The sequence below is a fragment of the Ooceraea biroi genome, chromosome 2 (genome assembly GCF_003672135.1).
Source record: "Ooceraea biroi isolate clonal line C1 chromosome 2, Obir_v5.4, whole genome shotgun sequence".
NCBI lineage: Eukaryota > Metazoa > Arthropoda > Insecta > Hymenoptera > Formicidae > Ooceraea > Ooceraea biroi.
The window spans coordinates 9,845,883-9,872,575 of record NC_039507.1 but is presented as its reverse complement, the minus strand read 5'-3'; the positions used below and the strand labels follow the sequence as shown (position 1 = coordinate 9,872,575).

The following is a 26,693-nucleotide window of genomic DNA, read 5'->3' as shown; positions in this document are numbered from 1 at the left end:
AAGAGTCTAGCGACTGTAACGTGCACCTTTGCGGAAAAAACGAAAGCGATAAGCGTGAGATTTTCGTATTCCTGAATGTTGCAGACTTGAATTGAAGATGTTGAATTAATTGAAAAATTAAAATTGTAAATCAGATTCTTAGATCTGGATTATTGTGGTGTTGTTGTATATCTTTATCCTGGAAAAGAGGCCAATTTGGAATGTTCTTCACATATAGAAAGATTTTATTCGTTATTTCAGTTTTGAAAGCTTCTCAATATTGTAATAAATTTTTATTTAACTAAAGCGCTAAGCTCTGCTCACAAGTTATTCGGAAGAAATTCAACATTTTCCTGTTTTATTCCTTTCCCATTTGTACATAATAATAAATATATAAAATATCCTTAAAGCCGCTATTAACACCTGTTTATGAAACTTGTCGACTACGATCGCAAGTTATGACAAGTTATGACTCATAACTCAGAAGCCGTTGCCGATGCGTGTTCAAACTTCATTTTATCATTTGGATATGCAGCGGTTTACCAAACTTATAACATCTATTATAAGCTTTTTATTATCGTTTTTTGTCATGCTATATCACGTAGTCCTATATCGTACATACAGACTCACACACCAGCGTGATACCAGTTTCGTTTCCAGAACGAGTTCCCGTTGAGCCGTCGTGGAGGAGCAACAATGAGGACCGACCGAATGCAGGCACCAGAAGAGAAACCTATATAGCCCATATCCATCGAAGGTTCCATGACCCAACGGGCATTTTTTTGCTCCATGTAGGAAGCATGAGCGAGGCCTCGAAGAAGGTCGTTTGTTCTTCAGCGATCGTGTGGTCGATGTGAAGATACGCGCGCGAAATATCTCACCATGAACGAGACCTCTGAAATTCAAGCTGAGATTATTTATGATTGAAGTGTCTAATTTTCTTTCTCAAATATGAGGCAACGTTTTATTGGAGGATCAGAGGAGAAAAGCGATAAAAGTCTCAGAGACCTTGATATTATCCTGTTCTGAAACATGTACCTTAAAACATATATTTGATATTAAAATATATTTATTATTCCGAATGTTATATTCCGAAAAGATAGAAAGATGTTGAAGTTTGCGTTTGGGAAAATCTTTATGTTGCTTGAACGTTTGAGAAAGATCTGATAGTAACTTTCTGATATTAACGTAAACATACTTGAATTATGATATCCATAAAATTCATGATACACAATTTAAAAAATGCTACTATATTCATCAAAACGGGACAAGATGATTTTGAATTCCTCCTAAGCCAGTTCCTGGAATTCCAAGCCTGACGTCGTCTCCGGCTTAGCTAACGCGAAGTAAAATCGTGCAAAAGGAGACTCTCCTTGGACGACAGGACATATGGACTTATAATTTTATTGCTCACAGAATATATAATCCTCTTATACCATCACGAATGGAATACATAAATAAAAAATATAGATACAAAATATCACATATTAAATAACATCAGGTACACGAACGTCTCGGGACGTTCTCCGGACACAGAGTGATCTCCCCTGAGACTTCACTTCAGCTCGCAGATCCCTTTATCTCCACCGTGCTCTCTCCTATCTTCATGTAGAAGAAAAAGGTAGCGAGGAAAAGAGGAAGAAATTCTTTCCACAAGGAAGAATCCATGAGCAAGATGGAACAAGAACGCCTCGCTGCGAGATTCGTGCTCGGTTCGGTCTGCAGGGAGCGAATCCAGCATACGGCAGCGCGAATTCATAGGCAACCTGCTCGTCTGGTTGCACCTCCAGGAATTCGTACCGCCGTCTGACGTCACCTCCGGAGCGGGCCTCCGGAGAACGGAGGTCACGTGCGGCCGGAGGAACGCGCCGCCGGACGAAAGCTCGATACCGTCGAGGGGCGCGCGGGCGGCCAATGGGCGCGTCGTGGGTACTCTGGAGCCGTGTCGTGTCGCCGTCTCGTCGGCGGTACCCTCCAGTCGTGTCGCGACCGCCGAAGCGCGAACGCCGGTTCCTCCTGCACAGCGAAATCGACATCTCACCCCCCCATTCTCGTGTGAAACGCGCGCGCGTCTTCGTTCCTCGTTCCGGTTGCCGAAGAGTGACGAGATGGCCTGCAACAGAGCCGCCAAATCCGGATTCGCTGCCGAGGCGCAGAGAAAGGTGAGGGTCACGCGCGGGAGATGGACCGGATGGACGGATCCGGCTGACTCTCCTCCCCGTATGTTGGGCGCTTCGCTGGTACTCCTGCCACCCTGACCTAGTCACGCGCGCATCGTCCGTACCTCGCGGGGTACGTGGACTCGACCTACTGAGGGTTGCATTTCCGCGCAGCCGCGCGGCCCGGACCGACGGACGCGCGAATTTGCGTAGGCGCGTATATCGTGATACCATTACGGTGGTAGCTGGTCAGCGGGGGTGGCAAGGTCAATCCGGCTGGAAATTATGGCAGTAGACAGTTTCTCGATGAAGTTGTCGTTATAAAAACTGTTGAAAGTGATGATGTATTTTAGCTGAGGTACTGTATTAGATAATCGATGACTGCGTCGATTGTGTTATTCGTAAGGTTTACTATGAATCATGGTGTATCATGATTGATTCCAGTGACACGGTTGTTTTGATAGACTTATATGTATATATCATATATATGATACTTTGGTATAGCTTGATGGTGAGAGTTTAGAATTGATTTGAGAGACGGTAAATAATGGAGTCTATAGCTTCGCCAATGGTATCCTCGTACTCATTCACTCATAACTCGTGTTTGATGTATATTTAATCGTAAATTAATTGAATACATAATTCCAGAAAACCTAAAATAAAAATAATACAGACATTAATTAATTAAGATTTTAGATAATTGTATTTTGTAGATTGACCTTTCGATGATTTTAAAATTCTTTACTTGAGCAACTATATAGTAAGCAGAATTCTTTCTTTTCAATGATATAGCAATTTCGCACTGCAATCTGTTTTGTATGGGATATCATTGTACAGACAAGAGGTACCGTTGTGTGAATTCTCTTGCAACTGCTACGCAATCATAACGTTTATCTCGCAGCTGTGTTTAAATATTTGTGCTTCAGATTCGCCCGGTTTCGTAAGTCGAAAACGAAACGATTCACACTCATCATAAATCACTTCAGAATATATATCCATGTAAATACACAGAACGATGATATCCATCCGGATATAACACAAAGTAAAATTTCTGAAAATGTGATCGGTGATAAAGCCCTTTCTAAGCGAAATTTTCAAGAATTAAGTAATTCAGCGATATATGTGTTATTGGTGCCATCTGGTTACATGCGACCAGTTGCATTTGTAGTTTCATTTCGAGTGAAAAATGGAGCAGTTATTTTCTCAATTTGCTGTCAAATAAACGGAACCATTGTGCTTTTGATTTCATCCAGCAAATTCAAACCAGTAACATTTCCATTTTGGTCTCTTTTGCAAAAATAATCAGTAGCGCTCCCAACTAAAAGAACGTTATGTACATGTATCACAATGCAATTTCAAAAATTTATTTTCCATTCAATTTTCCATCAAATTTCCATCAAAAAATTTGATTGTTACGTAATGATAAAATATATCGATGACGACAAAAGATATCGACTTCAGAGACTTCGACGTTATCAGAATGCAAACGTGTTATCTTTAAAGAAAAACAGATTTGCGCATGCGTTAGCCGTGCGCCTTTAAAAGATGTATTCGTTACTTCGAGCCATGACAATGGTTCCTTTTCCTCACCTCAGGTATCCCGTGCAGGTCGACGATGCACGCGCGTTTCGTTCCGTAAGCGGCGACAGCTGCCAGGCAGTTCGTTCCTTTCGAGGGGAATTAAAATGAGATCCAGTTGCCGAAGAAGGGAGCGTCCCTCGCGAAACCCGCTGGCCATGGTACACTTCTTCGGCCGGCTTCGTGCTGTGCACCCCTCTCTCGCCTCACCTCCTTCCGGCACCTTCTCAAATATTTCTCCGGCACGGTACCGTATCCGAAATTGCATTATCCTGCAGCGATAGGCCCTCCTTTCGCCTGCATACCAACGTGACCGACTGTTCATTCCTCAAAGAACGTGGAAAATTTGCGTGTTAATCCTGTGATCGTGATGTTGCAAAATTACGCAAAATTTGCTCGGGAACTAAAGAAAGAGGAAAGAGAGAGGAAAAGGAGGAAGGGAGAGAGACAAGTAAATTTTTCATGTTCCTTTTGAATAAGATAATCCACAATTAAAAGTACAAAGTTGCACGAGATAAATAATTGAATCAATGCTTTAATTTTTACAATTGTCCAAATCTAGATTATATTAAATTAATAATAAGAAAAGGTACATTTTATGTACAAAGAAATTTCCTTGTTAGTAATTTCTTTAATGTGCGTTAGCACTTACTTAGACATTCCTGCTTGGAGTACTTGAAGTGCTGTGCTTAGGAGTACGTAAGCATCATCTTTCTCGAGAGGCGCGAGAACTTTGCTGCCACTTAATAATCAATGCTCGCCACGAATGGAAATATACCGTACGTTACCGCATATGTTGGTCATGAATCATTTTTATCAGTCGTGTTCCTTCCTGTGCACATATATTATAATTTCCTGAATCTTAATCGTGAGACTTAAAATTTTTCGTAATTCATTATATAACCCTTACTTTGTTATTGTATCATCTTGTTCATAAGAAATATATTGAGCAATAAAATTATGAATAATATTACATTATATAAATATTGCAATATCATCATAAATAATATCATCTATAAATTGCATTTTTTCCGAATTGTTCGATAACACAATTGTGAAATTTAATTTCATCACATACTTTTACGTGCTTTTCTATTGCTTATCTTTTGTAACAGAAAAATTTATAATTCTTTAACACCTTATAAAACAGCAAATGACAATTACAAATTAGAATCATAAAAGAATTGGCTTGCATTTTATACTGACAAACATTCGTCGCAAGGTTTGTGGGGAAGTCCACACTCATTACAAAGCAAGATATGCTTATCGTCTACGGAATGCAGTTTGAGCCGGCTCGTTATATGTACTTCGCTGGTACAAAATCGTCTGAGAACGACGCGTCGCATGCATTAAGATTAACTGTGACGTTGCACGTTGCAAATCGCCGGTGCAAAAGCCCCGTAACGAAAAAAAAAATGTAATCTCAAATACGAACCATTCCTGTGATTAAAGATGCTTCAAAATTTCAATTCAAAAACGTTTAACATTTAGAAAGAAAAATGCAGATCATAATTCTCTTATAAAAATGTTATTAAAACTGCAAAGTCATGTAGTAATATAATATATTCCATAAAAAATTCTACTTATGAAACAATATCATGTACATGTAACAAAAGTAATTATTTTTCCATGTATAATAGAAGCAAAGATCATTTAAATCAGAATATATTATTACTAGTATATTATTACTAGTATATTATTACTATTATTGTTAGTGTTATTAATCCTAATAATTTTCTTATTTATTATCATATCAAAAAAGAAAAAGCATTATCAATTATCGGATGGACGCGATCTTGTTTGATCTAATTTCTTGTCTCGATCGTTCGTAAACGTACAACGCTAATCCAAGATAACAACTATACGCCGTGATTCCAAGGTAGCGTTGAACACATAATTACCGCTATAAATTAAAAGCTCCGTATGCCATGACCACCTCCCATAATTGCCAGAGTTCAACGTGCCTGTCTATTTGCACAAGCCAACGGAAGAATGAATAAATGATAATCAATGATCAACGTCAGGCGATAATATCATAGACATTACGAGCCTGAGCACAAGCCTCTATTTTTCTAGGAGAAAAAAGTTAATTAGTTTCCATTTATCGACGTAAAGGCGGATATTATCTCAGGCCTGACAATCGCTGTCAGCACTCTCTAGATACCATGACTAGTATTACGATCATGATCAAGTGAACATCTCAATGCTGACAACGCTCTTTTATATAAGCCGCAATTTGCATCAGAAGCAAAAAGTGCATACACAATGTACACATCGGAAGCACAATATGCAAAATACGTTCGCATTACTATCGAATAGCGTTATATTGCACGGTAGATACTGTCACAAGAGCGTTGAAATAAATGTTGACAAGTTATTTGTAGATAGAATAGGAAATTGGTCTATCTTAATATTTTATCTATCCCGATGTGTTAGTTTATCAACTTTTCTCTTTTATTTTCTTCTTATTCATAATAACAAATGAAAAATATTTTCTAAGGATACACCATCTGGGCAAAAAATGTTTTTTTTCACATGTACATTTTAACGATCTGGCTATTCTGTACATGTACTTTGGCGTTATTACTTACAATAATTTTCTTCGAAATGTGATTTCGCAGTAACTTACCGATTATAAGTTCCCTCTTCGACGATCTTCTACGAACACCATGCTATACGATGAATGTGTAGTATTATATCCATACTCTAAAAATAGAGGTGCTTCATCCCCGAAGAGGATATCTGTATTAACGGCCGGAAGTAGAATAAAGTGGTTTCCGTTCTAGGTGCGAATAACGGAGAATAAGGATTTTTGCGCGCCTCTTAATAATAAGAATAATCTTATGCATCTCTGTGCGGACAGTAAATAAATCGTCTGATCTATAATCTGCTGACGATCTTTCTACATAAAGCTTATTAATTACGTTAAAATTTTAATTAGCTTGAAATTCGAGAGATCGTTTTATTTCTTTGGAACCATAATATACATGAACAATGCTGTAGCAAAATTTCAAACTACTAATTAATTAATTTCAATTTCAAAAACGGATAATTCATCTTTGAAATGTGAATGCAAAATCGATTAAGCTGCACGAAAAGTTACATAACATCATTTAATCTCGTTAAACATATTGCGATATAAATTCGCGGAACGCCATAAACACGCACAGAGTATCGTTTATGTATTACTAATCGTGATATATTACAACTGATAAAAGTATTATCACATGTGGCTTCGAAAACGTTATTTCGTGTGTCAGAATTAAAGAACAAAGCCGTATTTATTTCTTCATTTTACTTATTTTTTTATTCTGCTTCAATATCAGACATTATAATCAAAATCTCAAGCAGATCATAAATTTAGATTTATCAACATTATAAAATTCTAATACACTATCGACTTTTAATGCAAATTATAGTGCAAATTGCTTCTCGTTATCATTGCGAGAGTAACATAAAACTTTTGATATCTTAAATATTATTGATTATCATCACTATTATTGATCATTTATGCACAAACACTCCACGATCTGGCTCGAGCTCCAGCGTATCCTGCTGAGCTTAATTAAGAGAATACTCGAGTACTTGCTTACCCCGTGCCAATCTTCGCCTTACGACATAATGCAGGAAGCACTTAATTGCACACTCGACTCGTCGGATCAGAACGTTACGAAAACGTAACGCGGATCACATAGAGAGTTCATCCTATCGGAAAACTTTCTCTACATTGTAAATTATTCCAGCATAGCATCTTTCTTACGTCATGCGTCCAATAGATGATATAAAGCCTACAGACAATTTTCGAAGTATCGATATTTCGTACGTGTATACTTTATTGCACAAGTAAACATTCTTCTTTCGCGAGCAAATTACTCGGCCACTCCTATAAGTACATAAGCGACTTTATTTGATCGTAAAACACGAACTCCCAGAAAAAAAGCAGTCGATCTCAAACTTGACAGGACTGACGGAACGAAAATTGAAAACGACGTAATGAAAAATGAGAAGAATAATAGAAATCAGATAGGTATTAATAACACGCTTTTTTCTCTACAGAAATTCAACCGATATTATTTATTATGTAAATGCAGTCTTGGAATCGATTATTTAAAAATACAGGCAAAGTAAGTAAAACAGATATCGTATCGCGGACAGTCGTACATTTTACATTTTAGAATGGAAATGGATTGCACAAATGAAACTAGGAAAACTAATTCTGCGCCACGTAATCGATATTACGACAGTTCTTCAGATAGCTCGTTACGCTGACTTTGAATACAGACAGCACGAGTTATCCTTGAAGCACTGTTCAAAGATTTACTTTTCTTTGAAAAAAAAACTCACAATTATACGAATAATTTAATAACGTAATATCGAAGCTATAAATACATTCTTAAGAGAAAGACTAAACGAAACTTTTCGACTTATGAGGATCTCACCGTGACCTCGATAGAAACCCCATGTCTGCCCTTGCATTCTTTCCAATTAGCGACTATGGGACCCCATAATTCCCACAAGGAATTGTACCGCCGAGGCAGTCTTTCACGCGCAAGAGCCAGTTGTGAAAACAGTGTAAAAATATTATTCGCATTTTATATCGATAAACATTGACATGTTTATTAACAATATAATGTGCATATATTTCTTCATGCAAGGACACCATATTCGAAATAAGGAAATATATTGGTACAAAATATATGAAATTAAAATGACAAAAGTGATGTTACATTAAAAAATTGTAAAAATGTTAAACTAAAAAAAATACTTACGCAGATGCAGTCACTGCACCTCGAGTTTCGTGCAGGACTTTCCCTCGTCTGGTCATTACTCATTCATACGCGAGGCGAATGCAGTTTCTTGTAACGTGCAAAACTCTCGGGCTGCGTTCGCGGCCGCGCGAATTTAAAGATGACGTTATTTCGTGTCCCGCGGTGATGAATATCCCAATATGTATTCAAGCTCTTAAATGGCCGAACTATATGGAAACCTGCGTACCCACGTACGCACACATACACGCGAAAGCCAATAACGCGCTGACCGTTAAGTAATCGAGCCAGTCGCGTGACTCCGAATTGTAATACCGCTTCGATTACGCAATTCCACACAAATGAGTCAGGATTGCATCTTGTAACACCACGGATGTCCGCTCGGAATGAAACGCATCCGATTCGCGATGAACATCTGTCTGTAGCGTCGACTGGCAGATCCGAGATGATTTAACAATGCGGGCTGCACTTAGTACGCAGGTTTTTATACGGGCAGAAAGCGATTCGGCTTACGTAGCTGAGCGTCACACTTAGCAGCATACGGATCGTGGAATACGCCAGGTCTGAAAGTTCGTGGGAGAGTTCGCGATCGGCGGATCCAGGATATGCATCGGCCCGTATGAGACGCTTAAACTTACAGAAACTAACGCCGTTCACAGGATTAACGGGATAGTTAGCTAATGATGATTACCCGCAACTGCTGCTCAATGAGATCTCGCTTACTCTTCCGGGGGGGTACAAGTCGTTTTTTATTATACTGTGACGTGAGATGTATAAGCCAAGGATGCTTCAACATGTTACGTGACACGGAGTTAAATCAGGATTTTAACGGTTCCGATTTAATGATGAATTTTAATTAGCTGGCTGCGTGGATCGGAAACACATCCACGTGAACTGATGATAAAAGCAATAAAATAATGAACGAAAATAATTAAAAGGATGTCAGAAACAGATTAAAATTGTCAAATGTCAATCTTAAGGAAACGGAAATAATTCGGCGTCTTTTATTAATAAATACTTGAGTTCTTTTTGAGTTCGTGTTCCAACGCTCGCGAAGCTGCGATGCTCTCTCGAGCTGACCGCTCTCCTCTCGCTTAGAGGTCCTTATACGGCCAAGAGTAACCGGGCAACCTTCGCTGGCAAACGCGCATTTAAGAGCACCTTATGAAACGCGTATGTGCAGATAAAACGCGCAAGGATTATGCAACTGATCAGCCTCACAAAGTGGGTCAACGATTTTGCCGATGATGTGTACATGCGTCGCATCGATTCGCAATAAGTTCGATCGCTCGTAACGAGCGTGTACCTTTTAAGGACAATTGCGTCAAGCACGTATAGGAACTTCCTTTAGGGAGAAGATCTTTGCCTAGGCTCGGTTGGAGCATGCCATATTAACACGGAGATTAGTCAGATTTGCAGGTCTTGTTGCAATTATCGGTATCCTTGAAGAATCGAAGCGTAAAAGTCAATCCCTTACTTGTTGCTTAAAAATTAAGTCGCGACGACGCGCTTGTAAGCATCCTTGGCTATCATCATTATCTCGATACATGTATAGCTTCAATTAATGTAATTTTGTGTAAATAAGTCTCATGTACATACATTTTCTTATTATTCAATTTTTATTTGCTTAATTCTGCCATGTATTTGGATAGCTAAGACGTTTCGATATTAAGTCGTTCAGCTATGAAGCATCTGGCAAGATTACACACGCGATCACAGTCAGTAAGTAAAACGACTCTCCGCTAACACATTGCGCACACATATAACTGAGCAATTTGTTCAATCTCGCTTACGGTTCATTGACGACAGCAGGCCTCTGACCTAATTCTTGCGACCGTGAACGTGTGAACGTGTCATTATACACGCGAAAAGTCAATGTCGCTAAGGCAGATAGCAAAAACGCATGGCAACTCTTCAATTCAAACGAGCACTTGGCTTCTTTGTGTTCTTAATGCGCTTACATCACTTTTTCACGATGTAACTTGGAAAAACGGAATACATACATTGATTTTTCTATGCAAATCTCTCTCTGTGACGCTTCTGTGACTTTTGCCTTGAACTTGTTCTGATGTAAATACGAAGTAATGTGGATTATAGATGAGACAATAATTAAATTAGAAATATAAAATGAACATTTTTATAAATATTTTTATAATGCGTTATAATCATTAAAGAAGAAAAATCATGTTTTTATATATAAATAATTTTATATATAAATATAAATATTATATAATAATTGAAAGATATTTGGCGAGTGTTACATCACATTATTAATTTTTCTATATCCAGAACTGACTGTACAAGTGTACACGATATAATCTCGCCACTGGTGATGATCTCATCACAGAGATCCTTGCCTATTTTTCTATAGAATTAATTTATGACTCGAGCTGATAATCCGCGATGATGTCACGAGTTAACATGACACTTGGAAAAGTTATCGATTTGTGGACACTAATAATCCGTGCGCGAGAACATAGATCATTCCCGTGCGATAAACAGGTGAGAATTATCTTGTAAATCAGCCGATACTTTGCTCCCGTTTCGCATGGAAAAATCCTAATCTACGATCTCGATGCATGGTATATAATCCTGATAAATCCTTCCGCAATTCTCGCTGACCATAATATCCGCTCCCGTCAGTCGCAAGCTGCGGTTTCGTATCGCACGATTTTTCACAACAGATGACTCGTTGCACGAGATATTCCGGTTGAAAACCATAGTTTTTCTGATGCAAGTGCAATCTATCAAGCTCATAAATGTTTGAAATGTTAAAGCAACAACGATATTTCAAGCCTTCTCTTCAGCAAATCACGCGGAAAAAGGAAGACAGCAGACAGATATGTTAAACAAAAAAAAATTCCTATAGCTGCATGAACAAATTTAATCCCTAAGACAGCTAAGAATTTTTCTAATTTATCATATATCTATTTTCTGTCTTTCCTTTCATGCGAGTTTCTCTTGCGCGGCCAATTCCAATCAAAATTTTCTGGAAATACGGAATTGCTGACCGTCGGAGAAAACGATGGACTTGAACCTTCCGGTGTTAACGGGGAATCTTCCACGATCGAGCATGAATTTCCTCTCTCTGCGACTACAATGCATGCATATAAATTTCGTGGCGACGCAGTTCTGGCTATCTACGGGAGTATTATGCAGCTCGTATGGGGAACATGACCCCCCACATAATTTTAACGCAAAGAAACGCACCTTTGTACTTTACTGGCTTGTTCATGGAGAGGCCGAGGTTTAGGATCTCGTACGGTGCATCAAGGAGATATCTGTATGGTGTCCGCATCGCACCTTTCCTCTGTGCATTTCTCCCTTTGCCGTTCGCCAGTGCACACGAGAGCTACGTATTCTCTTGGAATCCGATACGAGATAATCGTTGCTCCTGATCGCGTCGTCGACTCGAATTATTTGCACAACGGTTTCCATGCGATAAAGTCTTCGTCATAGATTATACGTCGATGTGTAAAACTTTCACGCGTACACGTTCTTCAGAAAAAATATAGAGTCATCCCAACACAGCGTAATCTAGGAAATTAATCAGTGCTCACAAGTTAAATAGGAAATCTATGTGCTGAGCGAAGATTAATAGCGTGAGAAATATAATTGCTTACTGTAAGTTAAAATAAGTTGGCTAAAAGAATTTTTTGTCGATCTACAGATGTGTAGTTTGGATTTGTTGCAGCGTATTTGCAACGTCAGTTATTATATATCAGTTACATCTTACCGAAGTTATTCTCACCGATTTCGGCCTTGATATTGATAAGATAAACAGTTATCCGGTGACATCACGCAAAGAATTGTATGAGTTGTCAATACGCGAACTTGTTACCCGCATTCTTCTCTGCACGATCTCTTATATTATTATTTTCACTTCTACTTCTATAGAAACGTTAAAAAAATTCTCTAATAATACGAAAAGATAAGAAGACCATGATTTCTGCATCAAAAAAGTATGTGAAATCGTATTAAAACAGACACAATTGTGTAATTTATTAAATATGTTATACATATAATCTATTTTTTCACAATATTATTTTTCAGAAATTTTGATTAACGTCACGAAGTATTGTTTTCGGTAGTGAAATATTTAATTACGTAAATTCAGGAAATTGTTGTCAGCAGAAGACGAAATTTACGCCGCATTACGTCGTAATGCGTTGTGCTTCGTGCACGAGGAAACATGCGTCCAAAGTGTCACGCGTTCCGCGCGCATGCTAAAACCTCGCGCTTGTCACTCTTTTCATGTTAATGAAATTATCGTGCGCTTACTTAATGCCTAAATATAGAAGCGATCGCGTTCTACATTGGACGCTGCCGGCCATGGTATCGCTCTTTAAAAGAGAGCGCTTTGATATCGTCGAGGAATGTGCAACTATGCGGAACACGCACAAAAGTAAATGACCGTGCGCGGACTTTAACTTAACTTTAACGGACGTTAATTTACTCAAAATCTTAAAACCATGAACGAAGATTCTTTTCAGGTTTAGTCACTTAAAACTGCGAACATGAATGAGCAATCCGCTGTGTAAAAATATTCATATTCTCTTAATAAGAATTGGCGCGGGATATGATTAAAATTTTTATTTATTTAGACATATTCAATTTACGTAAAATTATTAATAAATCGATTTTATAATATTTTACGATTAATAAATTCTTCCGCAATTACATTATCAATTTTATATATAATACATATACATATTTTCGTTTTTTGGCTTTACAAGATAAGATTTAGAATGGACTCAAGAGAGAAATTTTCATTAAGTCGAACATACACATCGCCTGTAACTTGTTGACGTATGGCTAGGAGTATCCGACATTTTGCGATATCCTTATTTGGTTTACGATCTGAGCTGTCAGTGAAGCTGTCGAAATTGCGAAATGGCTTAATGCGTACGTATAAGGAAGTTTCAAGTGAACAAGTTGAAGTGCAGTTTAATTCCCTGGCAGTCTGAGTGACGTTCCAGGTGAAAGTAACTATCGTGAGCGCGAGAAAATGCACTCTGCACGAGATTCGTGATATGGTATTGTCATTTTGCCGACTTCGTGACCCGACGCTCGACTCTACAACTGCAATAAAACGCCTTTCGTGCTGCTGCAAACCGACAAATTACGTACAAATATCAATAGCTTTGCGTTGCAAAAAAAGAAAAAGATGGTATACGTGATAATTGTGAATGAGAGCTGCGAAAGCGCAATTTGTAATCTGTGACTGACTAATTATTAGTCATTTATGCGAGAAATTGATGCGACACGATTTCAGTAATTCAAATGGATAATGTCTGCTAAGAAAACGTTTGAGATGATCTCCTTTTTGCGCGTACGGAGCACATCTGCACATTACGCGCGCATCCATTTATGCTCTTTATGGGCGATAGTGTTTTCAGAGAAAACACACCACCGAAATAGTTGCGAGCTGGTTCCGAATCGCTTTACAGTGACGCAAAAATCTGAAACTGCAATCGTTAGAAAAACACTTTCGCGCGGATCCCAGACGCGCCAGGCCATGGTGTATTATTGTAATTAAACATGTGAGATATGTGCACGTCCGGACTACATAATATAACATATTCTACAAACTGTCCCACTTTTGCGTATCATAATTAATTCGGTGTCGATTTAATTCCGATTAAATTATCGGAATATGTTACGAGTTATAAATGGAATCAGACGTATAATTTTCCAAAAATTAGACTTTAGAAATAAATAGAACAATTTTCTTTTTCTATTTAACTGTAGTAAAGTTTGAAAAGATTTTCAGATGGAAATTGTTGATTGAAGTGTATAATATTGACAATTAAGACAAAGTGAATATAAAATCAAGCACGTTATAGAGATAGGTGGGACACCCTGTATGCGACTGGGTCTCTCAAAGTGCATCACGATGCGAGGCACCGTATATTTAACGGAATATGTATACTGCACGAAGATGAATGCCGACGGTCCACGCTTGGGAAGGGAAACCTCTCCTTTTTAGGCAATCACGCATATATAAGTGAGCAGCCATTCGCGTAGATATAAAATGCGTGATTGTTAATCCTTTTCCTTTTTGCACCCCATCACAATTTAATGATACATTTTTTGACAAATCGATCCGTTATAAAAAAAATAAATTCTACACAAGAAATTATATATTATTCGAGACCATATTAAACAGTCTCTATATTCATGGTTTATTTTAGTTATACTTTTAATATCATAAATGATAAAAATATACAATTACAAAGAAACCGCGCGTTTTCTTCTAGCTGTCTATGTCAGCTGTATATGTTAGAATTGTTGAAGGAACAATGAACCGACGATGGGATAGGTCAGTGACTTTGGTAACGCTTATGTCGCAGACCCTACAGGACGTGTTACTTAACATACTGGAAAGTCGCAGAATGTAATTGTTAAACCCCACTATTTGAAGACTCCCCACATAATATCGAAGTTAACACAAAGCGCGCTCTGCGACATGCAAAATTTTGGTAACACGGTAGCGCGTATCCCAACTCGTGTAGTCTTTAAACAATGATATACAATACGTATAAATAATATAACACGAAATTTGTTCATGTTGCAGATCAATAGCAAGTATAGCGAGGAGCTGGCGCAGGAATGTTTGGAATGGATCAAAACGATCACAGGCGAGGACATTAACACCAACGGAGACATGGACAACTTCTTCGAGATCTTGAAAGACGGTGTCCTGCTTTGCAGGTACTTAGAGAATTGGACCACCGATCGTCGAAGAACACGACGATCGATTTAGGGCCGCCGAAAGTGCGGCAAAGTGAAACCACCTTCCGCTAATCGCATTTGCTCTGTTTTCCCGTCAGGCTGGTGAACGACATTAAAGAGGGCTCAGTGAAAAAGATCAACAAGACGTCGCTGGCGTTCAAGTGCATGGAGAACATAAACGCCTTTTTGGAGGCTGCGAAGGCGCTGGGTGTTCCGGCGCAAGAGACCTTCCAGACGGTGGATCTCTGGGAGAGGCAGAATCTAAATTCCGTTGTTATTTGCCTACAATCTCTTGGAAGAAAGGTACGTCGCCGTTTCGCAAACGCGGATATAACGGGCGGCTGGAAATACAACATAGCGAGAGAATTCATCAGAGTTCTTCTTTGTCGATTTTAGAGAAATATAGTAATTTGTGAATTTTAAACGCGCGAAGACAAGACTCTTTCCGAAAATGGAACGTGAGAATATCAATTTTGATAGAAAGTATTTTTTTGCAGGCGGGTAATTACGGAAAACCAAGCATCGGTCCGAAAGAAGCGGATAAGAACGTACGTAACTTCTCGGAGGAGCAGTTGAGGGCCGGACAGGGCGTGATAAGTCTACAATACGGCAGCAATAAGGGCGCCAATCAGAGCGGCATTAATTTTGGCAACACCAGACATATGTAAACATCCACTTTCGCATTCCCGGGGGAGACAAAATCACTCTTTTCTCACCCGTTCTGACTTCGTTCCCGTGACAAGTACTCTTTTTAGATGTAGCGTACATCGCATAATAAATGTTCATCGAGGTCCAAAACATATACAAATGTGCTAAATTGTGCATAGGATATCGCTACGAGAGCAGGAGAAGGCGAGAACGTGCACAAATGTTAGATTCTCTAAATAGCAAAGTGATATAAGACGTAATTTAAGACAAAAAGAAATGTCTCCTAATCCTCTTGGGTAAGAATAATTTTTCAAATCTTTGCATTATTTATTTTTTTATAGTCCTCCTATATCTTTTTGATATCGCATCCTTTACTTCTATATCTCCGAAAGGAAATTTTCCTGGAGAAAATTCAAGCTATCTCTCGATCCAAATTTATTGGAGTCGTTTTTCTGTTACATCGATTCCAGTAAATTTCCATTAGAGAATTTCCGTGCATCCGCTTAAAGTAAATCATATGAATTTCATGCAAGCCGTTTAACGCGTAACTTTCGGTTATTCTCCCATTGTTTGTACCTCGAACCTGTTGCATAATTATTCAGAATAAACGTACGATGTCATACTTGGCCTAAGTATGATGAAGCGAGTATACTCAAACGAGTACGTATAGTATTTCATATTTCATTTCCTGGTTATGCGACAACTCAAATCCTTTTATGTGTGTAATACGCAACTTACGCGTAAGTTAATGTATTTCATGATCTACAACTGCGTAGCTCTCAGGATAGACAGCTATCCCTCTGTATTGTACATTAAAAACAAAAGAACAAAGACACCGTGTGTGATTAACAGTAGTTTGAACAGCCGCTATAATGTTTGTTGAATATTATGAAGTATATTGTATCAACGGGAGGAAAGCCACTGACTTTGGCTAACCGCCGTTGCCGTTGCGGTCGACTACCCCCTTCACGTTACAGTGTAACTAAATATGATCTTACAAATTCATGTTGCACGTGAGATAAAAAAATTATAATTATTATATATGTAATGATGAATGATATATAATTATATATTAAGTATTTTGTACAAATATATATTGATGGTTAGAAGAAATTATAATTTTTCATAATGTACTGATGGTATGAGTTAATAAATGATGCATCAACAAGCGACTTTTATATTAGGTGTTTCTTACGGTGGGACACGGACTGTGCATTACATTCTGGAGAAGGGTTCATTATCTTTCTTGCCAAATAATATATTTCGCATTTACAAGATATTTTATTTCAAAACGAATATAACGTAATACTACAACAAAATAAAATATATCTACGTTCAATTATTTAGTGAAAGGATAATAGTCCAATCCAGAGTTGTACTTGAATTGATGTTTAGAGTTGGCCTTGTTTGCCTTTCTCATCAGTTCCTGCACGCTAGGTCTATATAAAGAAACAATGATAATTGAAAACTTGGACTGAGGCATTGCAAGATACATTATGTGTCATGGGAAACCGTACGAATCCTACCTGTAAGGTGGTGGTAACATCTCGCCATGGAACGTACAATTTTTCTTCACAACTTTATTTTCTGCGAATACCTTTAGCCTAACAATATCGATATCTCTGGAACATTCGTCCAGGAGTTTATCTATTTCCGATGGAGGTGAATCAAACCGTATAAAAAAGTGGCTAAAAATACAAAACGCATGTATATGTGTGTACGTTCTCTCACTTTTGCCTAGATAAATAATAATAATAATAACACAGAAATGATTTGTCAATCACAGTTGGCAGTACGTTCCAATTTAATGCGAAGCCGCTTACAGTATACCGCAGTTAACAATATTGATAGCACATGGAATCTTACTTTGCTTCCCTGTGAACCTGTCCGTGAGCACTTATTTTGAATGGCAAATGTTTCACCCCCCAGTTCTCAATAGTTCTGATAAAACCACCAGTTTGAAATATTAAACCGGTTGTTCTCTTTAGAGCTGTTACCAGTTCTGGCTACAAAGTACGTATCAAACTCTGACTATTTTACGAGGAAGAATCGCAGAAAGATCTTTTTGCAATTAATTGTTAATTGTACAAAATATTACATTAAATAACACGTGGAACCAGTAATATTTAATTATATTGTGAAATGAAAGCGAAAAATAACATAACCTAATACTTATGACATAACCTAATACCTTTTTCATCATACGTATTATCAGCGGCATTTCGTATGTCGGCATATTTGCGTTCTTTTTTAATTACTTTTTACAATTTCAAAAATACAGTAGTAATTATACAGCGTCACTATTTTAATACACCGACACTTTGGCTATCAAGAAAACATGTACACCACGTAAACATAAAGCAGACACTAACATACACGTAGATGCAAGCACGATTTATCGAATATTCAAACAGCATCGATGTGACTTGCAACATTGACTGCATTAAGTAGAAAAGAGCATTTGATAAGCGGTTAGTGATACTCCTTCGTCGTTAGAAGCGTCTTTTATTCCTAAAAGCTTTTTATCTAATCTATAAAATATATTAGACTATTTAAAATAAAAATCGCGTCCGACTCAATATTGATTCGTACTACCTCGTGTTGGATCAGAAACAGTGGAGGCTCGTAGCAGGCTTTCCGAGAACTAAAAATGGCATCAGCCGGGATCTAAATAGTCCGTAATAAAGGCCTGTGTCCACGATCCAAGAACTTTGTCAAAGTTCTAGTTCCGAGAAATGTGTAGCCAATGAACTTACAGTTTTTACATAAAAGCTGCATGTTGATTGGCTACACATTTCTCGGACCTAGAACTTTGACCAAGAACTTGGATCGTGGACACTAAATATATGTTAAGATATTTGTTAGCTAATCATAGAACTGTATCAGTATCTAAAAGATATACCTAAGATTATCTCTCAGCCAATCAGATTGGTTTTGCTACTCGTCCGAGCGGGAGAGACAGAAAATCATGTTTATTTGCTTCCACTGCCCGAGATTGCCGGAGTGTTGGGCAGTCGTGGGATTTTTCCCCCACGCGGGAGCTTCCGCGCGCATGCGTAAGCTGACGTCACAGCAAAATGGCACCTCAGTAACGTATATACTGTGGTCAAAATGAGGTATCGTTAGGTTCGAACGAGAAGAGAAATATAAAAGAAGTTGCAAGGAGAGAAGGAAGTTTCTTAAGTAAGGAATTTCTTTAATAAGAAGTTTCTATCAAGGATATGAAATAATAAGATATAGAATTATTAATGATAATAAGAAAATGTATTATTTATTTTTAATGTCTGCAGCCGATTTATTATATGAATACCAACATTCGTTGCGGGGGTAAGGGAAACTGCAGAAAATCTTACCAGTATTCTTATAAAAATATACATAAGAAATAACATGTGAATATATACATTTATACATATACTAAATATTAATTATTACCTATTAACAGTTATTAATACTTATTATTGCAATATACTTATTATCTATAACTTATACCTAAATGTAAATATACACATACTTAAGTAATATTTCATAAATACATATTAATATATTTTTCTTAAAATTATGTACGTATAATAAATAAAATTACAATAAATATATCTTAATATATGTAATGCACTTAATATAGCAATATAAAATTTAACATCTAACAGTTCTTATTTTATATTTTCGATGACTTGGAGGCGTTTAATTCCAGAAGGTTACTACAACAGAATAAATAATTTATTAATAAAAGATAAATATAAGACAAATTTGCCTCCAAAAAAGTGAAAATAAAAGTGCATGGAAATAAAAAATGTAATCAAATATTTAAAATAATATATAAATAAATATTTAATAAATATTGGAAATTGCACTAAGATGCAAGCTTGAAAAACAAATATTACTTTAAATTACTTAAATATTACTTTAAAAACAAACATAAAAAAAGAGAAATGTATTAAAAGAACACGTAATAAACAAATAACAAACAAAAATATTGCACTATATTCCAAGGAAATAAACAAAAATATTGCACACAACTAAGAAAAGAAAATATTGCACAATATTGTATTAATACGGTATTATATATTAATTGAAACAAGAAGTAATAGAAAAATAATATGAATAATTAGATTGGATTAGATTAGAATGGAAAATGAGTTAACACTTGAATATAAAGAGGAAGCCCATCTTCAGAAATAATTAAAGTAATGAAATATATCACAAAAGCAAAGGAATGATTTTTAAAGAAATTATAAAATATGAACTTGTTCAGATATTAATAGAAAAAAGATTAAACAGTATTAACAGTACATAAAAGAAGTATTAGTAATAGTCAATAAAAATGTTCTATTCATTGTTATCTTTGCATTCATTAGTATTACGAGAAAACAAATTTTTATAATTATGCAGTTATAAATGTGTTGCATCTACTTGGAAAGTGCGACAATTAATGTTATTAGCTTGAAAACTTGATCTTACTTTACAAACCGCGTTTAAACTGTTGATATCAATCCGATTCCTCTTTTTATTCTTCATATCTGTAACAATAGAAAATATTCTCTCTGCTTCGGCGTTAGAATGTGGAAGTGCCAAAACCGCGTATACTAAATTCTCTAAATTTGGAAAAAATGGTTCATTATTGAATTTCTTTTTTTGAAAAATATTCTTCCACATATCATCAATTTCTAAATTAGCCAAAAGAGTTTTTTCCGCGTCATCAAATACAAAAGGTAACGTTCTCCATTCATAAGCTAAGGCCGTAATATCAGAAATTTGAAAAGTTTTTGCTACGTGCCTCAAATCTGGAAAGGTAAGTCTACTTTCCTCGCGCAAAGCTACATTTGGATTTAAAAATTTAAGTTCGCGAAAAATTTTGTCATTATAAGGTAATCGTTGTATAATTTCTTTTACCGCGGTTGTATAAAAAGATAAACATTTAGATTTTATTTCCGTTATAAATTCTGACGATTCTGATTGCAAAAATGATTCGCATTCTGACCCAAGATATATAGAAGTTACAGGTAAAAAATTTGACGGATTAATGACATCTAAAGAAATAGTGTTTAACGTGGTAGGCAGCAAAAAATTGTATCCCATCTGCTTTATTAAATGCTCACTACTCTCTGCTAATTTGTGAATTAAAATTTGTCTACCTTGAAACAAAGCATTAAAATCATTTAAAAAATTCAAAGAATATTTTAAAAATAGCATATATGCTTTAATTGCATTATCATTTAATGTATTGGAAATTGTTACTGCCGAATTGTTATTATTTTCAATTGTCTCTAAATAGAAATAATGCTTCAAGACGTCCCAGTTCTCGAGAAGTCTAGTAACACATTTCTGCAAAACTAGCCATCTAGTATTAGATAATTTTAAAATTTTACGTGACTCTACATCAAAGAAGGTTTGAAATTCGCACAAGATCGCTGATCTTTTTGCACTGCCAGAAAAATATGTTGCGACTGCATGCAAAAGATTATCACAAGAATCCGGCAATTTTGAACAAGCTTTACTCGCGATGAGAGCTGAGGAATGGCATATACATTTTAACACAATGAGGGCCGGTACCTCTTTTCTTAATCTACTCATAAAAGAATTGTGCTCTCCTATCATCACAGAAGCATTATCACAAGCCATTCCAATAATATTTGATAATGGTATATCTTTACTTTTCAAACATTTTTCAAATGCAGAATATAATTTGTCTGCAGAACAATCTGTTGCATCTAATGATATTAATTCTAATAATTGTGTCATACATTTTTTACTGTCTAACGATATGTACTTTACTAATATACAAAGCAATTTATTATTAGTGATATTTGTACTCTCATCTATTAGAATAGAAAATTTTTGAGTTTTTAAGTTTGTAATAAGTTTATGACTTTCGCGTTTTCCTAAAACATTTTTTATTATTGCAGTACATTTTCTCCTTGACAGTTTTAGATCGTTTACCACTTGTGGATCAGAACAAATATCTTTTAATAAAGGGACCATGTGATCTAAAGTTTGAAAAGCTATGTTGTGTTCCGCGTAAAATGCAGCTAATTTTATTTCGGCTGTTTTAACTTTCTTAACATGGTCCTCATCTTTAATATTGGGCTTAGATAATGAAGCAGATGGTGTGATATGAAGGCCTTCACTAATATTCTTAATATGTAATTTTGTTCTCGAATGTCTTATTAAATCTGATTTTCCGCATAACAAAACTTTATTACAAGCCGTGCAGAGAGCTTTTTCATTATCTTCATGTGATGTTAACCATTTTTTTAAAATGTCAATACTTAACCAAGAATTTTTGAATACTTTCCTTTTTGACTTTTTCTGCTTTTCGGTGATGCCACTTGATGTCGACGGCTGTGAATCCATTTTTCCTTCTTTATACTTTACGACTTTACTCACTCACGATTAAAAAAAAATATATATATATATATATATATATAACACGACACTATTTAACGGCGCCAACTCTTCTCTAAAAACCGCGGGAAAACTGGTGTCCCTAATACCCCACCACAATTGTAGCTAGATATGTCTGTGAAAGCAGCTGCCATCTTGCTGTGACGTCAGCTTACACATGCGCGCGGAAGCTCCCGCGTGGGGGAAAAATCCCACGACTGCCCAACACTCATTGCCCGAAGTCCCAAGCGTACACGGACATGACACGTAGTTGTGTACGACACGAACCACCCCTCCACATGCTATCGAGTAATCGAGAATGGAATGGAGCTCGAATGGTTTTCATCTGTTTTCATCCACTGGTTGTACGTTGAGCAAAGCAGTTAGTGTTTACGCGTTGTTTGTATGAAGAAGCAATAGAATATATTGAATAAAATACTTATAGATAACTAAAGATAAGGGTAAGAAGATATCGCATACATTATAAATAATATCTTGAAAATATCCAAAAGATAAGAAGTTATAACAATAATAATTCGGAGCTTAAAGCCTACGGCACGCGGTATGATTTTTCGCACGAGATCGCATGCGAGACATTATATTAGCAGTCATACTGCTAATAATTAAAAATTATAATTTTGCATTTAAAACATTTCTTTTTTCTTTTAAGTAGAAATAATATAACAATGACGACGGAAATATTAAATAACGAGGCTGCTGACAACAAGATTAGTAACAGGGAGGATATCCGTCGAACGTTCTACAAAAGTCGAATCAGGAAAGATAATATTAAATTGGAACTTGACGACGATACACCTCAGGAGGAAAGACGCAAACTCTTATTGGAGTATCAGAAAAAGTACATACAGTACACATCTAAATTTACGTTGTCGCATAGAAGATGTGTTATTATACATGTATCTATTATTTTTATAGACACAGAGAAGAAGCATTCAACACTGCACGTGGTATACTGAAAGACATATATTTTCCTGATGAGGAAGATGGGGAAGAGTCTATGGATGTGGAACAGTATCGTTCAAAATCCAAATACTACGGACGTCCTAGGCACCATCTAATGATGCTATCTGAATGGATGACAGACGTGCCACAAGATCTCATAGAAAACTGGATCATGGTCCCATGCCCAGAAGGAAAACGAAGTAGACTAGTTGCGGGCAAGGTGAATATTAATCTAACTTGCTTAATTTGACGAATCTTTGGTAAGTCTCGAAAAATATGAAATCTATTAATGATTCTACTTGCTTGAATTCAGGGCATAACCAAAGTATACAGTAGGAAAGGCGACCTGTGCAGCACCTTTCATTCGGCGCTTCCAGGCGGAAATCCGAACGCCCACCGGCATCACTATACCGTTTTAGATTGCATATGGGTCAGCAGCCAAAGCATCTACTACATATTGGACGTGCTATCGTGGCGCGTACAACCGTTCACAAATTGCGAGGTAGCGTATACAGGGTGTCCTAGACCTACTGTGTTTTAGAATTGTCATATACCGTCACTTACACTACAATTCTTCTATATTTCAGGCCGCCTTTAGATTACATTGGATCAAAACCAGGATCAGTGAGGTAGAGGAACTCAAAGAACGTGACACCGAAGACAATGCACATCCCATTTTACCTTTACCACATATCAAGTGTGATTCGGACCTAAGTGTAGCTCTAAACGACCTCGTTCCGAAATTACCTCCTCTGGACGGATTATTGTTTTATCACAGTAAAGCCTACTACAATTTCGGACGCACCCCGCTTGTCACGTGGCTGAAACCCTTTATGATGCCCGAGGTACTCGGAATATCGGCACCCTCACCGCTTGACGAGAAACCGGACAATTATGTGAGCTTCGAAGATCACGTTAACAACGCAACGCGAAAGATTCAGCGCTCGAAGAAAGTCGTGAGAAATTTCGTGAGTTTTTCTCTTTCTTATGATATATATGAGAACGTATTGTAACTCTAATTCCTCGCATCCAATAACGTATCCTTGTTTTTTAATTTCGCAGATGGAGATTGTATAGGAAGACTTCACTGATAGGAAGATAGGACATTTTTACGTTACAGTATATTTTAATATCTTGACATTTGCAACAATTTATATACCATGAGCGCAAATGTGGAAACGATTTTATTAACACTTTGCACTCCGATCAACCTTTTGATATTATTGACCAGCAATATTTTTGTGGTGAGGTGCTTTTGGCACTACGCAAATTGACACAAACTGACCATGTCTTGTATAGAAGCCAAGGGAGTGCAAAGGGTTAAAATTAGACAATTTCGACGAAAAATAAATGAGAAATTTTATTCTAACAAGTATAATGTATATAAATATTTATTTTCCTACAAATTCCTCGATCATCCTGTTTCTCTTGCTAATAGCAGTAATTATAGACATAAATAACATAAACAGAATGTAAGTTGAAATTTTTTTTTATATTATAGAACAGCAAAATTCGAATAGTCATACATCAATGTTCACTGCATGAAACGTATCGAAAGCTTTCTCATTCAGATACAACAATATACGATTCATAATTTCTACACTCATTACTTTCATCTAAAAGCAAAAGAAAAGAAAATGAAACGGCGCGTTATAAAATACAGGAACGTGTACCAGTCGCGATAAATGTATTCCAACAGTTAGAATATGAACCGAGTCTGAACGAAAATAAGGCACGAAAATACAGTAAGAAATGTAGACAAAAATAGACAAGAACTCACCCTGTTTTCCATGATCGTTATGCCAGGCAGGATGATTCTGTGCAGTGTGCATAGTCCTAACTGCATGTCGCCCACTATTAACATCTGCTTGTGCAAAACTTCATAGAACTTCTCTACGTGTTCGTGGTCGAGGGACAAGTTGTCGTCTTGGTCCATGACTATACTGTACCAGTGAATGAGGACACATTAGCATTATAAATAAGTTTAGGCACTCCTACGTAACTGAATATTAATAATATAAATAATAATGTAACTATAATATAAAATATTTAATATAAAATTTAATTTAAAGTTTATAATGTAAAATTTAATATAAAATTTATAATGTTTATTTAAATATTTATAATAATATAAAATATTTAGTAGCGTGTACATACGCCATCAGGATCTTCCGTAGATCCGAAGTGTGAAACTTAACAATAATGGTATCAGTAACTGGCAATTCCGGTACCGTGTACTCCATTTGGATCTCACCGGAAATCGCAGGCTGATCCTCCCTGTTGGTCGACATAATTATAATTGGAATGAGCCAGCTCAAATCGTCCCCGTTAGCTGGAAGCGCGACCACCAAGCAATCAAACATACGACCAACGATGGCGTGAACCGCGTCCATGCAACTGCGAGTACCGCGACACAACAGGAGAGGTAGCTTTACGCAATTCTGCATATCCTGTTCGATCTGCGTTACTCGCCAGGATAACAGTATCGCCTTATAAATATGTCTCTCTGTATCTGCTTCACCTCCTCCGTTGGTCTTGGCCAAAACTTCAATCTGAAATATATTTCACATAACTGTGACTTAAATCCTGCTTTTTTGGATCCATTATCTCTAAAAGAATATTTGTATAAAATATTTGATAAAAAGACACAGCAAACAGAACAGGATATAAGAACCTAATGTACATATCGTGCAATGAAACCTTGATCGCTGGATGATTCTGGTGATACGGTCTCGACACAATTTCTTCCATGAGAGAAAACTTGGCGTCGTAAGTGACATTCTCGCGTGATAGGGTACTCGCGATTTCTTCTCTTAATTTTTTCGAGTACAGCTTGAGGTGTACGTCGTCCCTTTGTAAACCAAACAGAGCCGATATCGCGTATACGTTCCACGTCAGGCCTACTAGAGCTACATAAAAATTATTTATTCATAAATTCTGAACTGATAAGGAATGTAAAAAAAAGCGCTCAAGTCTCGAAGAAATGATACCACAAATGTAAAATGTCACGCAGAAACCGTCACATTTTCTCTTTGGAAACACTGTCAAATGCCGTCGAAAATACCTTCCAGCCCCGAAATGTCAATCTCTTCGTTCTCCTCCAATCTGGTGCTCAAATTGAATCGCTCTCGTTCCCGCATACGCGGTGTGCGCGGCGTATACATGACGCGGCTGGTACTCGCCCTGACATTTTCCATCGCACGGTCCAATTCCGCAGAGGAATGAGAGATCGTCGATAAATGTTAAACGTCCGATGACAACTCAGGGATGCATCACGAGCTACTTTTTGCGAGCAGTCGGCATCACGAGTGAAAAAAACGTCAAATGACTCCAAGACCGTTAAACTCTCACCGAATTCGAACGCGCCAACGCGCGTGGCACGAATCACTCCGGGTTACATGATTCGCCACCGTATTGCCCTTCCGCGACCGCGGTTTCTCGCTCGTTCATTGGTTCGCATTAATTCTACAATCCGACTTATGAA

At 37.0% G+C, this 26,693-nt stretch overlaps 3 protein-coding genes and 1 long non-coding RNA gene across 8 annotated transcripts; 2 read left to right on the top strand and 2 right to left on the bottom strand.

The window, feature by feature from the left end:
• Window positions 1-1,938: 1,938 nt before the first annotated feature.
• LOC105279133 (myophilin) lies at window positions 1,939-17,034 on the top strand. The gene is made up of 4 exons (XM_011338702.3): window positions 1,939-2,141; window positions 15,060-15,196; window positions 15,316-15,520; window positions 15,715-17,034. The coding sequence occupies exons 1-4, from the start codon at window positions 2,088-2,090 to the stop codon at window positions 15,883-15,885; spliced, it is 567 nt and encodes a 188-aa protein (XP_011337004.1). The 5' UTR covers window positions 1,939-2,087; the 3' UTR covers window positions 15,886-17,034.
• On the bottom strand, window positions 2,737-10,653 carry LOC109610956. Its single transcript, XR_003406164.1, has 2 exons — window positions 4,369-10,653; window positions 2,737-4,043 (listed from the first exon to the last, which is right to left on the bottom strand). It is a non-coding gene; the product is annotated as an uncharacterized LOC109610956 (long non-coding RNA).
• A 90-nt stretch (window positions 17,035-17,124) lies between the features above and the next one.
• Window positions 17,125-26,614, bottom strand: LOC105282470 (centromere protein L). Of its 4 annotated transcripts, XM_026967761.1 has the most exons (7): window positions 26,274-26,594; window positions 25,910-26,118; window positions 25,367-25,761; window positions 24,990-25,152; window positions 17,732-17,871; window positions 17,392-17,553; window positions 17,125-17,304 (listed from the first exon to the last, which is right to left on the bottom strand). In XM_026967761.1, exons 1-7 carry the CDS (start codon window positions 26,404-26,406, stop codon window positions 17,205-17,207), a joined length of 1,302 nt encoding a protein of 433 aa, XP_026823562.1. In that variant the 5' UTR covers window positions 26,407-26,594; the 3' UTR covers window positions 17,125-17,204. The 4 variants fall into 4 exon arrangements, 2 of the variants coding, with proteins under 2 accessions (XP_026823562.1, XP_011342736.1); XM_011344434.3 differs by lacking the exons at window positions 17,125-17,304; window positions 17,392-17,553; window positions 17,732-17,871 and adding an exon at window positions 24,587-24,825 and having other exon boundaries at window positions 26,274-26,614; XR_003406163.1 differs by lacking the exons at window positions 17,125-17,304; window positions 17,732-17,871; window positions 24,990-25,152; ... (1 more) ...; window positions 25,910-26,118; window positions 26,274-26,594 and adding exons at window positions 18,057-18,509; window positions 18,768-19,563; window positions 20,324-22,354 and having other exon boundaries at window positions 17,449-17,553.
• On the top strand, window positions 22,554-24,581 carry LOC105282469 (snurportin-1). Of its 2 annotated transcripts, none has more exons than XM_011344429.3 (6): window positions 22,554-22,707; window positions 22,920-23,105; window positions 23,183-23,429; window positions 23,523-23,711; window positions 23,797-24,177; window positions 24,272-24,581. In XM_011344429.3, exons 2-6 carry the CDS (start codon window positions 22,933-22,935, stop codon window positions 24,284-24,286), a joined length of 1,005 nt encoding a protein of 334 aa, XP_011342731.1. In that variant the 5' UTR covers window positions 22,554-22,707; window positions 22,920-22,932; the 3' UTR covers window positions 24,287-24,581. The 2 variants fall into 2 exon arrangements, with proteins under 2 accessions (XP_011342731.1, XP_011342735.1); XM_011344433.3 differs by lacking the exon at window positions 22,554-22,707 and adding an exon at window positions 22,744-22,808 and having other exon boundaries at window positions 24,272-24,412.
• Window positions 26,615-26,693: the final 79 nt, after the last annotated feature.